This window comes from Corvus cornix, chromosome 3 (assembly GCF_000738735.6).
Source record: "Corvus cornix cornix isolate S_Up_H32 chromosome 3, ASM73873v5, whole genome shotgun sequence".
Lineage (NCBI taxonomy): Eukaryota > Metazoa > Chordata > Aves > Passeriformes > Corvidae > Corvus > Corvus cornix.
This window is the reverse complement of record NC_047056.1, coordinates 49,762,029-49,778,870: the sequence shown is the minus strand read 5'-3', so window position 1 is coordinate 49,778,870 and position 16,842 is coordinate 49,762,029. Positions and strand designations below refer to the sequence as shown.

At 39.6% G+C, this 16,842-nt stretch overlaps 2 protein-coding genes across 7 annotated transcripts in view; one reads left to right on the top strand and one right to left on the bottom strand.

Annotated features, from left to right (window-relative positions):
- Positions 1–15,372, top strand: part of MTFR2 (mitochondrial fission regulator 2) — a 27,585-nt gene extending 12,213 nt beyond the window's left edge. For 2 of the 4 annotated variants that reach the window (XM_010399394.4, XM_039568188.1), the window contains one exon: positions 12,970–15,372. The gene's annotated coding sequence lies outside the window, so the exon portion shown is untranslated. Of the gene's footprint in view, positions 1–8,686; positions 8,801–12,969 lie in introns of all 4 variants that reach the window. The other 2 variants (XM_039568191.1, XM_039568189.1) reach the window with 2 other exon arrangements.
- The window catches only part of PDE7B (phosphodiesterase 7B), a 172,074-nt gene continuing 167,184 nt past the window's right edge, over positions 11,953–16,842 (bottom strand). For all 3 annotated transcript variants that reach the window (XM_010399373.4, XM_020583646.2, XM_039568187.1), the window contains one exon: positions 11,953–16,842. In XM_010399373.4, the coding sequence (XP_010397675.2) occupies positions 16,625–16,842 (218 nt within the window). In that variant the 3' untranslated portion in view covers positions 11,953–16,624.

The following is a 16,842-nucleotide window of genomic DNA, read 5'->3' as shown; positions in this document are numbered from 1 at the left end:
TTTTTCTACTAGAAAGACTTTAAAAGTATGTATGTTATATCCAATTTTCCAGCTGATAAAATTGAAACCAGAGTAACTGTTTCAAATGTTTTGAGTAAGAAGGGTAGAAGGAAAAGTATAATGCAGTCCTTTAAAAACATTACTACAGATTTTCTTCGAGGGGATCCTAAAAGATTTGAGTTCTCTATCAGTGAGCTTCCCATTACAAGGAGACTAATGAAAGCAATCACCTGACAATTACTGTCAGAATATCACTGCTGACATACTCCTGTAACATACCAGACCTATCCAGATACTACTTGTGAGGGACAATTAATCTGATACATAATCTCATATCTATTAATTATTATATTAATATATAATTAATCTATATAATCTCTCTGTATGTGTAGGTACAGAATTTTTGGATAAAGGCAGAGCAGAGAGTGTGCAACAGTATTCACTGCCTTCAGTCTATTTTTCTTGTCAGGAAAGACATTGTCCTTTAGTCCCACCTAAGTAGTAAAATGGTATACGGGGTTCTTGCAAAAGCCAAACTGACAAAGGGAACCTGCTAAACAAGTTAGCCTTAAGTTACTGATCAGATGCCTTGGGGAAAGGAAGTTCTGCAGGCCAGACTATTGAAACAGCTGATGTCCCAGTGTTAAGCGAGGTCTGCAGCCAAATTTCACTTCAACTTATGTGAAATGTGTTTGCCAGTGATTGTAGGTACCTCAGAGATATTTATCATCCTCATTCCTCTACCAGGTCCTCAGATCCCTATGCGATTTACCAGTACATTTTTCATAGTGACACTGACTTCAGCTACATCTGTATTACCTTCTAGGTTTATCTGAATAATCAATTAATTGTGTGGGATATTTTAGCACATTGTTGCACATCTGTGTGAAAGTGAATAATTTACAGTGGGGAAGGTGCCCTGCTGTGGCTGTTGTGTGCAGACAGAGAAGGACTGGTGGGTGATGTCATGATTGGTGGCATCTTGGGCACAGTAATCACAGAACACTAGAGTTTTCAGTTCTCAGAGAAGTAGGGAGGGGAGTCAATAGAACTGCTATCCTGGACTTCTGCAGGACAGACTTTGGCCTGTCTAGGAGAGTCTGGCTGCGTGAATCTCTTGGGAGGCAGCCCCAAAAGGCAAAGGAGTCCAGGAAAGATGGACATTCTTCAAGAAGAAAATGCTAGTGGCAGAGGAGGAGGTGGTTTCCATGGACTCAAAGATGAGCTGGTGTGGAAGACCAGCCTGGCTGGACAGGGAGCTTTGGCCTATCACCTTTGGGAGAAGGGGCTGGCAACTCAGGAGGACTACAAGGATTTTGTGAGGTAACTCAGGGAGAAAATTACAAGGGTCAAAGCCCAACTATAACTTAGTCTGGCTACTGCAGTTAAAGGCAGTAAAAAATGTCTATAAATACATTAGTAATGACAGGAGGGCCAAGGAGAAGATCCTTTTCAGGATGTGGGGGGAAACATAGTGACAAAGGATGGAGGAAGAGGCTGAGGTACTTAATGCCTTCTTTGTGTCAGCCTTTAATAGCTAGACCACTTGTTCCCCAGGTACCCAGCCCCCTGAGCTGGAAGACAGGGACAGGGAGTGGAATGAAGCTCCCATAATCCAGGGGAAAATGGCCAGTGACTTGCCGCGACACTTGATCATGCACAAGTTTATGGGGCCAGATGGGAATCTACCCAAGGTACTGAGGGAGCTGGTGGAAATGCTCACCAAGCCACTTTCCATCATTTATCATCAGTCCTGGCTAACTGGGGACTTCAGTAAAATGTATGACAGCATTCTCTAGGAGAAAGTGGCTGCTCATGGCTTGAATGGATGCATTGTGAAAACCTGACTGGATGGTGAAGCCTAGACAAGAGAGTGGTGGTGAATAGAGCTATGTCCAGCTGGTCACTAGTGGGATTTCCCAGGAATTAGTCCTGTCTTTATCTCAATGTGGGGATTGAGTATATTCTTGTTAAGTTCACAGATGACACCAAGTTGGCTGGGAGTGTTGATCTGCTGGAGGGTAGGAAGGCCCTGCAGAGGGATCTGGACAGGCTGGATCGATGGGCCAAGGCCAATTGTATGAGATTCAACAGGACCAAGTGCTGGGTCCTGCCCTTGGGTCACAACAGCCCCATGCAGTGCTGCAGGCTGGGAGCAGAGCAGCTGGAAAGCCACCTGGCAAAAAAAAGACCTGGGGGTGCTGGTTGGCAGTGGCTGAACATGATCCAGCATGTGCCCAGGTGGCCAAGGAGGCCAGTGGCACCCTGGCCTGTATCAGGAATAGTGTGGCCAGCAGGACCAGGGCAGTGACTGTTCCCCTGTACTCAGCATTGGTGAGGCCACACTTTGAGTTCTGTGTCCAGTTTTGAGTTCCTCACTGCAAGAAAGACATTGAGGTGCTGGGGCGTGTCCAGAGAAGGGAAATTTAATTTCAAAGATCTGAAGATAAAGTATGGAGCTAAACTAGCAGAAATAGGATACCTGCTGTAAATTGCCAATATATAAAGAGGGAATTTTTTCATTATTTCTCAAAATACGTTGAAGTATGAAGCTGAAGTCACTCTGTGTTAACAGTATAGCAAAAAGAACAGGTATTTTATAGTTGTATAGAAGAATTTTTGTAAGAAAAGGAAGAATCTTATAAAGTCATAAATAGTGGATGTGTTGTTAGAGTAATTTGAGTTATGTAAAAAGAAACATGACATGAATTAATGCTTGTATCTGTTTGTGTAAATGATTCTGCTTTTGTTTCTTATAAATTAGCCAAATATGAAAGGCACAATCTGGAAGGGTCTTTGACAAGCTTGCTGTTTGTAGATGTTTCAGTGGTTTAGAACAATGTCCATCATGCTCCATAGTTATGCCTTGAAACACTTTGTTGAGGAACTCAGTCTTGAATTGTGGTGCTAGTTATGGCAATATCTAAAACTGTGTTGTGAGTAAACGCTAAAGCCAACAGCTGTCCTTCTACTTCAGAGAAATTTTGCACCTTCCAGTATTATTTGGCTGTATTATTTAGAAATTTTGATTATAATAATCAAAAGGCCCTTCTTTTGGTATTCATTATTTTCCCCAATAATCCTGCCAGCAGGATCTCTCCTTCTGCATTGGGAATTTGAATAATTGGTTTGGGGTTTTTTTGCACACTGAAAGAAAAGCAGCATGGTGCTTTTGTTCCAGCTATGTTTCTAGACCTCTTTTACATTTTCATTTCTGCTTACACGTTCACCCACCCTGGAAAGCAAAAGTAGGCTTTAAAAACAGCTTATTTATGTATGTCATCAAGACTGTTCAGACTTTCATTGTTGTTGGGATGGATGTATTTTTACCTTTTGTTTAAGGCTAATTTAGGCCTTTGGTTTCAATGGGACACAGAAGCAAAAGCAGCAGTCTGAATTCTCTCTTTAGGTAACAGAGACTACTTTAGGTAACAGCACTACAGTCTGCAGGGGTGGAGCTGGCACTGGTTGCTTTAAACCTCTGATCAGCAATAAATAGATTAAAATACGTTTGAAAATCCTTTAAAATAATTGATATAGAGTTGTTACATTTTGCAGATGAACTGCATGTGTTTAGCCACAAGAGAGCAGTGTCACACCGTGTCTGTGTTGCAAGTCTTTAAAAAGGAATTCTGCTTTGTCAGCATAAAGTCGCACGACAAAATTTTAATCCCTTTATATTTTTATTTTTATAATGATATACACTAAATTGTAGGGGTGGGTGGTTCTGTCTTACTAGCATTACAATGAACTCTATTTATGTGCATTTGGAGTAATAAAAAGTTAACACCTGGCTAGTTTATTCTCTTCACAAATCTGCTATTTCATTTTCTGGGAGAAGAGGCTGAAGATTTCATGTGGTGAGTTAGAAAAGAGCTTGACCTGGCAGTAGTTTTTTCCTGAAAAAAATATCCTGTTTATCCCATGTAAAATGGCCATTGGAGGTTTCTCTTTGTGGTCCAGTACACATATCATGAATTCTGCCACAGAACTGCAAAAATTTGTATAAATAACTTCTAGCTTATACAAGTGAAAATATGCTGCTTTTTACTGATTAAAAGTTAAAGTGACTATGGAGCATAGCGATTCACATTTTTTATTTCAGATGAAAGACTATACTGCTCTTCTGTAAACATACACATTCTTTGCTCCTCACATGTACACAGTGACTTGAACGAGTTTAGGTGCATCCATAAATTTGGGTGAGGGGATGTTTGCAGAGCTGGATAAATTTTAACCTTCAATAGTGTCGATCTTCAAAGTGTCAACTTCGTTCTTGCCATCTGTGCTTTCTCTTTGGTAGTCTGTATTTTATTTAGTGGGGAAAGTTAAACTGGATTGATTGTTACTGCTTCTCTGTTTCACTTTATAGTTCTCATGCCGTAACACAGCAGCTGTGTTTGCTGGGAGGCAGTTGCCACTGAGCAACAGCTGCTGGTATAAAGGAGCAGTGGGAAGAAATTTAAAGTAAGCTTAGTTTTAGTTTTTTCCTCGTGTTATTGTTGCCTTATGGCTGTTTGATGCCTTGTCACCTTACAGTTTACAGCCTGTAAGTATTTGTCCTGTTCTTTCTGTAATGAGAACTGTAGGAATCTGTGTTAATAGTTCTGAAATAGCAGAGGCTGTGTGTTCTACTACTGAAGTGAGGGGTTTCTGTCCTGTAGAATATTGGGGCTTTTTAATGTTTATTCTGTTGTTTCTTACTCAATTTTATCTGTCTGGTATTTTACTCACCTTTTTCCATCATCCTTTTTCTAGCAGGTGTTTTTGCTTGACTTACATACCATGTTTGACTGTCATCTACTGGGGCAGACTTGATAAGCCAGGCTGTTTTTAAACTCTTTCCTTGCTTGTAAGGAAGTGTTTCTGAAGAAGTGTCAAGCTCAATGTTCTTGGTTTTAATTTATTAAGTGGGGAGCTCCTTACCAGCATGTACAGTGGGAAAATAATTTGTAACTCACTATTTTGTCATAGTAAACATAGGTAGTTTGAAGTTGTACTTTGGTTTGACTCAGGTGAAATGTGGGCTTTATCAACACCCCCTGTTCCTATCTGTTCATTTGACCACTCCAATATTTTTTTATCCATTTGTTTGCTGCTTCTGTCTGTTCCTCTCATATGCACTATCTGCATGTATAAGAATTCTATTAAGGCTTTACCAGGTACATTTCTGAGGAGTCTCTGTTTTTCAAGACTTCTAGCAAATCCCCAGCCCATCTATTATTTCTCAGTAGTGGCATTGCCTTTTCTTTCAGATTTGAGGAGTAGAGTTTGTATTTAGTATAGTAGAACAATGCAGCTGCTAGTGACACTTATGTCTACCAAATAATCTGCTGTATAACCTAGCTGTATAACACTGAACTAGTTTTTGATGTTAAATTAGGTTTTTGAGTTCACAAATAAAAGAATATATTGAAGATACATTGACATAAGGCGAGGAAAATAAACAGAATTCGTGAGATCCTGCTTTGTGCCTTGTGAGCTCTCAGAGCTGTTGCTAGGAGAAAGAGCATGGTAACAGTGCTCCAAGCTGGTAGTTGCCTGGGGAACCCACAGGCACTTGAGCTATTTCTACACATCTGTACCAACTCACAATGTTTTTCTTCCATGTACCCCCTTTTTCCTCCTCTCTAGTGCAATAAAAGGCATGGGGGATCTTGTCCACAGGACTAAGTCCTTTGCTATCCTCCAGCATACAGGTCTCACTTACAGTCAAGACTTAGTAGCTTCAAAGAATATGAGATGTGGCCAGATCTTGACTGAGCACCATAGTGGTGAATAGCTGGCCCAATACAGGTTGAGGATGATGAACATCACACCTGGTAATGGGCCCTGGCACTTCTATTTGGAAGTTGTTGCTGTTTCATTGCTTAAATATGAATCAAAGTCTCACTTAGGAATTGCATAGATTTTCGGAAAAGTGGAATGTATTTACTTAGAAAAATCCCAGGATCACTAATTACCACTGAAGTAATTATCTGATGGAGGAATGAGTTAAACTCTGCTTACTAGAATAAAAAGCTTTGAACTACAGATGGCTAAGGAATTTAAATCTGAAAATTCTAAAGAAGCTGGCTGAAGGACATATCTGGCCCTTCAGACTTACTTTGAATAAACTTCGCAGTAATACAGAAATTCAGAAAATTGTGTCATCTAAGTTTTCTTTTTAAGAAAAGTGGGGTAAGACACATGACTGTTGGTCAATTGGCATGTGTCAATTCTAGGCAAAAAAATCGGCATGATAGTATCCATTTGCATGATTGCAAATACTTCGATAACAGGACTGATCTCTTGTGACTGCAGTGTAAAATAGATGTTTTAAATCATCTTTAACAAAAATAGCCGCAACAGAATAGCGTAAATTAAAATATAGCATTTTTATTACCCACAAAGTAGATGTTAAATGGGTGTAGAACTGATTAGCTGGCAGATAATAATAATCACTGAAAGGAAGTGTTTCTACCAAGATTATAGAGAATGGGACTGGGTTAATGCAGTTCCATATTTTTAGTAATGAATAAGTGATAAAATTTTTGGATAATTAAACCCAGTAATTACATAGAGAGAAATAATGAAGATGTGGATGATGGCAAAAAGCCACATTCATAGTGCCATAGCAGGTTAGGTCTTCAGAAGGAAAGTACATTCTAGTACAGGCAGTTGAAAAACTATAAAGCTGTTTCATTCAAACTGTATTATTTCAGAAAGAGAAAATCTGTTTGAATGACCTGATTTGTCTGTGAATGCATGAAGATTAAAAAAAGTGCAAAAAGCCTCTTTCTGTGACAGAGAGAAATGTAATACTAACCAGTTGTAGGAAGTGAAAACTAAAATAATTTAAATGAGAGTGCATTTCAATAATGAGCATGACATCCACAGTGGGAAGTGGTGACTCTTCTCTATTTCTTCTCTGTAGTAGAACCCAATGCTAGTTTGACAGAGACCCAACCATGGAGTGAAACAATTGTCACCTTTTGACAATGGTGCCTTCCTTTTCTTCCTCGTATGTTTATTTTCTAGTCTATTTATCATAGGTTGTCTCAGAAAGAGAACAGCTCTTACTATGATACTTGTTTTACATCTCAAAAGAACTTTTAATTTCACAGAGGAACTTGTGCTGCTCTTGAAGGTGCGAACTCCTTGCTGATATTCAGATATTTAAGACTCTATCGTGAATCTCAGTAAAATTTAAACTTGTAGATGTGCCATGCCAGCTGAAAAATGACATCTGCATTATTATATAAGATGTCCCTGAGAGCAATGTAACACCCACAGGCAAAACTTCAAGCTGTCAAGTAACTCAAGAGTGATGATGTAAGCTCTCCCTTTAAATTAATGACACTGAAGTATCAGAAAGAAAGAACTGCAGTTGGATTGGTAAAGGAATAAAGTCAAAAGAAAAAAAGAACCCAAGACCCCAAAACCCTAGCAACATGTACAGATTTTTTTAAGGCACCTGGAGGTGATCAAGTCACTTTTTCCACAAAACCATAGAAGTTGTGCTCCTTTATCAGTAAAGTAAGAGCTGTCCTTTCACATCTAGCTCTCTTCAGGATCTGTGATTATTTTCTTCTTGACCTTTAACGTGAATCTGTTATTAAGTTATTTCTATTATAGCAGCTTGTGGTGGGAGCAGTACTGGTGTCCCTTGTGCCATTCCTGATCCACTGGAGCACTCTGAAATGTAACCACGGTGCAAATAAATAAATTCCATCTCTATCTAGCATTTCTCATACAGCATGACTGTTGAGTTGCCATAGTCAAAATGCCAGATCATTTTGTTAGTGGTTTGTATTTCAAAACCTGTCAACAAATAGGTATTAGTGGAATTGGTCAGAAGAAAATGGAGGCTATTGGTCACACAATTATATTGCAGCATGTTTAGGTCTTGGGCAGATGGAGGATTTGGCAAAGGGCAGCTGAAGTCCAGACACTTCTCTTAGGCTTCATCCTAAGCAAACATTAATAGTGATATTATTGACTGTTCTTTCTTAAAACTGGAGAAGTGAAATGCTCTCTAAAAAAAAAAGAAAATATTTCATACCATTGTAAAATATGCTTAATAAAAAAGTGGGATGGGAATTGAAGTGGATCTGAGCCTCAGGAAGCTGTTTGTCTTGAAATCAAAAAGCCAGGCATTATTACAATAAACCCTCCATCATTTTATGTAGGGAGAACACCAGAATTATCAAGGAAGACAGAAAATAAAAAAAGGGGTTGTGACCTTGCATGTAAGTCCTTGCTTCCACTTAATACCTTTCTGAGTTGCAGCAGTCTCGTAGGCCCCTCTCATGTCTGGCTGACAGCAAAGGCTCACACAAATTTTATTTACTTGCTGTGTTGTCCAAGTGAGCTGTGAGCTTCTTGCTATGGCTCTCTTGCATGAGATATCCTGCAGTTTCTGATCTTTCTATCTTCCAGCTAAATCCAGAGCATCTCAGAGAAGAAAGAATTCCTGTTTCTCTTGAGATGGAGGCAGAAACCACATTGCTCTTTAGATGAATATAACATATGATTGGAATCATAGTAAATACCATCATTTCTCAAACCAAATTATTTTTTGTGTTGCTTGTGATTAGTTGATGTTTTCAAGAAGCTGACCATAATCAGGTATAGAGGGGAGGGGATGAGGGCAAGACATCTAAGGTAAAAATGAGGCTTGATAACCAGTTTTAGTCATCTCCAGACAGGACTCCTGATAGACCAAGCACAGAGGATTTGTGAGGATTGAGTGCAGAAGGAAATTGACTACACAGCTTCTTATGCAAGTTTCATCACTTTAATTGACTAATATCTTCAGGTAACATAATTTCTGTACTACTTTGTAGCTGTAATTCAGATAAATGAAGGAAGTGTATTTGCTCTGTTAGTACACACCTTTATGCACCTAAAGCCAATATGCCAGTGTCACTTAGCCATTTTGAGTGGCTGATGTACCCATCCCAAATCTTATTTGTGTTTCTTGATTTGTTTAATACCTGTCTTTACTTAGGCAGTCTTCAGGCAGTGGCAGTGTTGAGGAAGATTTCCTTTCCATGTGGGAGCCGGGGCAGTTACCATGCACATCTGTGAGCACCTTAATTCAGCCTTAGTGCTGATACAAGGGACTTCAAAGCACCAAAGTGCAAATGGCCACTCCTTAATCCCATGCGGAAATGGTGGAGCTGGTAGCAGTGACTTTCCTGATACACTGAGGGAAACAAATGCAAAGGTACCACAGAGGGTAGTGGCGATGTCCCAAACTACTTGTCACCTACATGGAACCTCATCCCAGCAAAACAGTACATTTTTTTTAAACAAAGTAATTCCACTCATGTTTTGGTCTCTCAGCTGATGATACCAATGTATCTATTTTTTCTCCTCCTAGAGGTTGACTTGAAATATATTTATCCGGCACAAAGCATGGGAGGTACAAAAAAGTGATCTTTGGGACAATGCTTTTTTTCTTGTTGAATCTGCCCTTGAATCTGCCATATGTTCCAGTGCTTCCTAGTTTCTTTGCGTTTTGGTTGCCTGACGTGGAATAGCCCCTGAGTTTGTCTGCAGGTGTTGGTAGAAATGAGGCTGGGCATCAAATACATGTGTAGGTGTAGCACTAGATTTTTCTTTTTGGTAGCTGTATTTCTTTCATAAATATGCTTATGTATGAGCTAAGCTCATAGGAATCCTCTGCACATATGAATGGAAAATCTGGATTTGGAATGTAACAGCTGCTGAGCAGCATGAGTAGGTCAGGAAAGCATCATTTTAAACTAATGGTGGATTTAAGTATTAAAGTGTATTTTCTTCAGGATTACGATTTTAGTAATATTTATTTGTAATCAGGAATTCCCTTCTTGTTTCATCTAAATTTCAATCTTTTAAGCTTTTCTATGTGGTTAAAGGTTAATATATTCTTATGGCAGCAACTTCCATATGTACTGCTGTACTTTGTTCTACCCATGTTTTGATTTGGGGAAAGCAGAAGCTCTCAGTCTGCCCAAATGTTCTGAGTTTTTTTTTATAGGTGGTACTAATGAAGCTGCAGTATTTTTTCCTCTCTCTCTCCTTCCTCGAGGTTTTTCGTGATTCAAATTGCTTTTTGCCACCCTTTGCACTTCCCACTCTTGTACTTGCACTTTCTAGAGAGGGATGATTGATACACAAATTGAATTTATCTCTGGGTGGTAGGAGTGCTGGAAATAACAGGACAACTCCTCTGTTTGTATGAATTCTAATACTCCATTTTAGTTACGACTTCTTAAGACACCCAGATCCCCTTCCTAACCTAGTACAATATATTTAGAGCTTTGTAGGGTACAGAATTCAAATCTTCTCTCTAAATTGTAGTACTATAAAATCTGACATGAAATTAATCTGCTGTTGCGATCCTTCCTTGTGTGTTTAGGTCTGCATGGTGCTGCATAGACACCCAAGGTAACTTTTAGGAAGTGCTGCTGCTGGTAGCAAAATCCAATTGTCATGGATTAAGGTGTTGCATAGTGTTCAGTGCAACTCTGCCTAAGAGCCAAACAAGCCCAGGATACAGTGAGATGATCCACTGGTTTTAGTGGCAGAGCCACTTTATCTCTTCTCTAACCCGTGATTCATTTTCAGTCTGTCTGTCCCTAAACAGCTGTTTGAGACTGTACTGTACACAACATCACTAAAAGACTGAGAAGTGTAGAACTGGGGACACCATAAACCTGCTCTGTTGATAAAACCCAAGGTATTTTCTAACCACACTCATTTTATCTGTCCCATAATTGATTGTCACATACATATCTCACTGTTTCTTCTCTTGATGAATAGTTGTATTCCCAAGATTCTTCACCTGAACTTTAAACCATAGTTAAGTATTTACCCAGGACAAAAATATTGCCATACAATTAATTTTTCTTTTGCTGTTCATTGATACATTTTAACTTGCTGGTCTGCATTTTTTGTTTTGAACCATTAAACATCCGCCTCCATCCAGACAGTGCCTGTGCAGAGTGGGAAGATGTATTGACTTAGCTGTACTTGAAAATAACACTGTTAAATCTGTTACGGAAAATGGAGCAGTTTTCCAATGCTGACCATGAAGAACTGCTCCTGGGGAAACCATCACAACTCCAACCCTATACAGGACAGATCTCTAGGGGGCTTCATTCTAAAATCTATTTTGCAGTTCTGCTTGCATCTGGGGGACACATGAAAACACTGTGATTCTGAAGAGTGGATTTTTTTTTTAGAAAAGTTTAAATTTAAAATGTTGGCTAAATAGCACTGAAACAAAATCTATTTCCAGCTCCCATATTTGGTTCAACTGTACTATTTGCATGGCATGAACTGTGTGAGTATTGTTATTGAACACTTTGAGGTACAAATGAATTTTGGCTTTAGAAATGTTGTCAAAGTCAAGAAGAGTCCCTGCAGTGATATCCATCAATGATGACAAGTATTTCTCACTTAGAAATACTTATCAGTGTAGAACAGCAGTACTTCTCATATTTTCAATTAAACTTCACAAGGCTCTGCCATGCTGCACATATAAATAACATGGTCTGAAATTGAGAAATGAGAAAATGGAGATTAAAACTGACCAATGATCCTAAGGAGAACTCATTACTGGAACTGAAACAATAGTAGAAGAAAACTCTCCTTTAAGTACTTAACCAGGGAAACATTTTCCCTGGGGTTTGAAAATCCTTCTACTCTATGCTTAGGAAAATTACATGGAAATGCTTTCCTTACTGGGAACTCCATTTATATTCATACAGCAAGCCTAAGGGGAAATTTAGAGAAAAGTTCTTCTCAGAAATAGCGAAATAGCGTACTAGGAAAGTGATTATTCTGTTGGTAGGAAGGAGAGGCAGTGAGAGAATGACAAGCAGCAAAAACCCCACTGCATCCAAACCAGAATGTCTTCTGCAAACAAAGGAGATCCTTCAATGAACTGGCTTTTACCAAAGAACTTGGGACACTTCACTCTTATTTTTTTTAATTTTTTTTATTAGTTGTCATTCTTTGACATGATGAATACTTACAGCAGTATGTTAAAAAAGATACAATTAGTCTCTTGGCATCACTGCATAGCAGTCACAGCATTTTCACACAATCTAGTGCTTCCTTTCAGAATGATGCATATGGCATATATACGCACATATGGGGGCTGATTCTTGGTCCCAGTGAAGCTGGGGGGACCAGTGTTTGGCCCATAGAACTGTGTAAGATATGTGAATATATATATATATAAAATGCTTTACAATAAACATGACATATACAATCTTGAATTCAAAGACAAGCAGAATATATTTTACATCCAAGTCAAGCTTATGCTCTGCACTTAAAGTTTATGTACCTAAAATATTGGATGGATTATAGAAACAAATAATAGAGCAACAGTTTGCACCAATCAAAGTAATTTGAATACATATTCATGGCATGAAGCATGCCTTGTGTTTTCGTTTTGTTTTTTGGGGTGGCTTTTTCTGGATTTGCAGGGTTTTAATTCAAATTTAATTACTGATTTTTGTGGGCCACGGGGGTCGTGGTGGCATCAGGAGGGAAATGGGCATACTTTATGGACAGCTGAGTGACTTAAAATATAAGGTAATAAATTATGGCTGGTACCCTGGCTGGTACCTGAAAATAAAATTGTGACTACTTGAGTTTCTCCTTTCTGAGGAGAAGTCATTTGGAAGGGCTAAGTGTGCCTTCTGTGTCTAATTTGATGCAAACTTTTAACAGAAATTTAAACCACAGACTGCAAGAGCTGGTGAGATCGCTATGGAGTGTAACAACAGCCTTATGTCATTTACAGCTTTCTCATTAATTGTTGGGGAGACTTTGGTTTTCTTCATTAAAACCGAGTTTATACAAAAACAATTGACCTGTGCTGTAGATTATCTTAGATACAACTGCAGATCATGTGTTTTGTTTTTTTGTTTTTCCTCCATGGACTCCACTTAATCTCAGCTACTCCTCTTTGTTCCTTGTATTCCAAAGGTACATGCTGCCAATAGTCCTTTTATTCTCCATTTGACTGGTGGCTGGACCACTGACACTTAAAATCACAATGGTAGGTAAAATCTTTACTTAATGCATATGTATGCATTATTTTAACCAGCCTAAGATTTTCACTTATTATCACTTATTATTGTTGTTATTATACAGAATTGCCTCTTAGATGGTATGAAATCTTCATTTAGAGGAGCTAGATTTTAATTGAATTGCATTTGTGAGGCATAAAAACATTTTAACATCCTGCTTTTCACAGCTTTTTTCCGTTTTCCATATACGAAAACCTTAACTCAGTTTGAAAACTTGAAAATCTTTCAGCTGCACTGGCCCAAGTAAGAAGGAAAAATAATTTACAAGGGCTTTCTGTAAAGTGGCTGATAGGGCTGACACCACCAAGATCTGTGTTATCTGCATCGCTTTACTATTTTGTGCATCAGCAGCCTGTTGGCATCCTGCAGTGAAACCCCAGTGCAGAAATGCCCCCCAAACCAGAGAATACCAAGTATGTGTCACAACTGCATGGGCCGAGCACTGGTGCTGTTGGATCGGCTGCAGCCTGTTATGGTTTCTACGGGCAATCAAATGGTTGCATTTTGCATTACAGACCCCAGGGGATCTGGCTGCCACAGCCTAACCTTTCCCAGCACTTCTGTCTGGAGCACCTGAGGCAAACTGGCCCAGGTCCAAACCTGTGTAATGGGCTTGGCTCACAAGCACAGAAGCATTGCTGGGGCCACTCTGAACCAATTTAAAGCACTGTTTCATTAGACAAGGTGATGGAAATCTAGCAGGTATGTTCAGTGCACCAAAATCCCCCACAGCCTGATAATTTTCAGAACAGCTTTTTAAAGTTGAGAATTTTTAACTTGGTAAGAACAAACTTGTAATGGACCCCATAGGTTCCACTTGTAGAAAAGGGCTGGGGTTTAAGGTGGCTGTAACAAAATCTGATTTGTCACTAAGCCTTCCTGTTGGACCTATTTTCGGGAAGCTCTTCAGAAACAGCTCAACAGGTTTCTGTCAAGAGCTTTTTATGCTGCTAGACGCTGGGTTTAACTAAATTTCAGAACATTTTTTAAAAATTCTTTGAACTAGATGGAAAAGGGCTTCTATTTCTCAGTAAAAAGATAAAACATGGGAAATCACATCCTTTTGTATGGACTTAAGTGCTTCTAAGCAGCACATTACATCGCTCATGTAATGTCCTAATAATTGTCCTACATCTGTCAGAAGGAAAGGTACACCTAAAAAGCTGCAAAGTGGTGGTGCTTCCACCCCTACCACCCCCATGTGGTTAAGAAGACATTTATGTCCTGTAGTTAGAAAAAATTTAAATCTACTACAACTCTCTCGAGTGCCCTTTGCTTGCTGTGGTCCTTCTATTACGTGAATCTCATTTAGATTAGTGCGAGGAAGAGGAGGTTTTCTACTAGTTGTACCTTACATGACAGTGGGGGGGCAGAAAAACATTGCTGGAGTGCTTCGTGTGCTCACTGTGCTTTGCACCTTCCTACTTCACTGGGTTTCAGCCTCTTTTCTCTGAAGATACACACAAAGAATTAGTGGAGTAGATCATCCTTCACTAAACTCATGCTTTTTATTTTCCTTTAGTCACCTTATGAGCATGAACTTTCTCTCATCAACGCAATATCCCCTGTAATTGAGAAAAATGTAATTTATTTTCCCTTGCACTTTTATGAGTAAACATTTCATGTTTCTCCAACACCAACTTAAAAAGCTCTTTCTTTGTCAGCCTCTTCAAGGTCTTCACATCCAAAGGTGACTATCCAAACGTGACTACCTGGCCGTACCTGCTTGTTCTTCTGGAAAGCAGCTGTACAGATTGGATGCACGGGGGGTTCACAACAACGCTGTACTTCACCTGAATGCAGTTATTCTTCCTGGGGGCAGAGGAGCAGGGGACAATCCCTTCGGTGCAATGCAGTAGTGTCTGAGAATACAATCTCATTGAAATGGTGGAAGCTTAAGTGAAGTTTAATAAAGACTTTCCAAACTGAGGTTGTTCATGGCATAGTTAAGGCCAAGTGTCTTTCACAAACATGAGATCGTAGAAAATTCCTCAGCCACTATGACAGCTAAGAGGATTTTTCTTAATAGTCTGACTGCAACACATTTTTTTCCTTCATTGACTGAGACTAATCTAAGAAGTCAGTTGAAGTATTCTTTTAATTAAAAGAAAAATACAAATGCATTTTGATGCTGACTATCTAAGGAGGGAATGTGGGGAAAAAAATCAGCTACACTGCAACATCTCTGGAGAAAACAGCCAAACTCCAGAACTATTAGAATGATCGTTTTGTAGATCACTAAGCTATTTAGTAAAAATTCACACTCTTGAATAAATGGTAATCAGGTTGAACTGTCAAAGCATGTGGTGTTGCTGTGGGGCTTGGGGGTTTTTTTGAACTTAAAACTTCAGGCTCTGTGAAAACATTTGCCTAGACTGAATGTGCAAGGTGCCATGGATTAACAACACGGACCCATATGGAATGTGTTTGAAGTTTTCAAGAAGTTATCCTGCCAGACTTCATTCCTTAATGACCTTTGATACACCTTGGATAGTGGAAAGGCAGTTCAGAATTGAATCTCATAATCATATGATTTTGGCAGCTATCAGAAGATGAAGGATGCTGAAAGTTAAGGCTTTTATCCACAAACAATGGTGTATATTAATAAACTCTATACCATATTTACAAATGCTTTCTCTTGTATTAAAACTAACAGTATTCTGTTCACAGTGCCAATGTTTTTACAGGTAGCAATCATCCCACAGTACTCCAGTATTTTGGCATGGGAATCAGTAGCGCTTTGTATTTACAGAAAATGTACACATGAATATAAACAGGTAACTTGAAACAGTACTCAAAAGATAGATCTGTTCGTGTTTCAAAGGTTTAGACTGTACTACACCTTCCCTTTCGGCTGCGAGGGAATACTGTTCCTTGCAATGAGAAGATGCCCGTCTTTTACCCAAAGTGGCATAAAAATGATTACCAAAACGAGCGTTGTTACACTGGAGGTGTGTATACGGAGAGTAACTTCAGTCCAAGGTTTATAGAATCTGTTGTTTAGTGCACAGAATACAAAAGTTAAAAAGGTTTTTAACTACTAAAACAACCCGACTCTCTGCCCTCTGTGAGCACTGTCCTGCTCAGTCCATGTCCTCTGGATGCTGGAGATGCTGGTGGTTTAATGTGCAGCCCAGCTGCCAGCCTGGAAAGGTGGTGGTGCTCTGGGCCTATATACATATGTCACAATATGACTCATGGTAAATGAAAAGATGACCAAAAGTGCCTCTCTGTGCCCCCTGTTCTCTCAGTGATCCTCCCTGCTTCATGGCCTGGCTTCCCTGATGCTGACTGGGACTCCGCATTGGGGCAGTTCGGGATCAGGAGTGGCGAATGGCATCAGGCATGCGCAGAATGGAGAGGGGGAGAGGAACGTGAAGATCAGAAAGAAACCCAGCAGAACTGTGGGCTGCTCGTGAGGACCCTCAGAGCTTTGCCATTTCTTCCCTTTGCACGGTGTTGCCAACAGGCTCCTGGCTCCCCGGGACCTTGTTTGCTGCTGTGACCAAGACAGAGATAGCAGTGCTAGAAGGAAAAGTGCAAAGCTGCCACTAAGGAGTCTCTTCTTCATTTAAAGTCTGTTCCTGGCTGCCAGTCACTTGGCCTGAGTGGTCATTGCTCCTACTACTGCTGTGTTGCTTGTGGAGCAAACTTCTCCACTTGGTCTTGTTCCTCCTGAGATGGTTTAGCATATTTTCAGATAGGGGAGTGTTGCCTGTAAACTGGGCCCACCTCTCAAAGAGTGGCTCAACGATGTATGTCATGAACC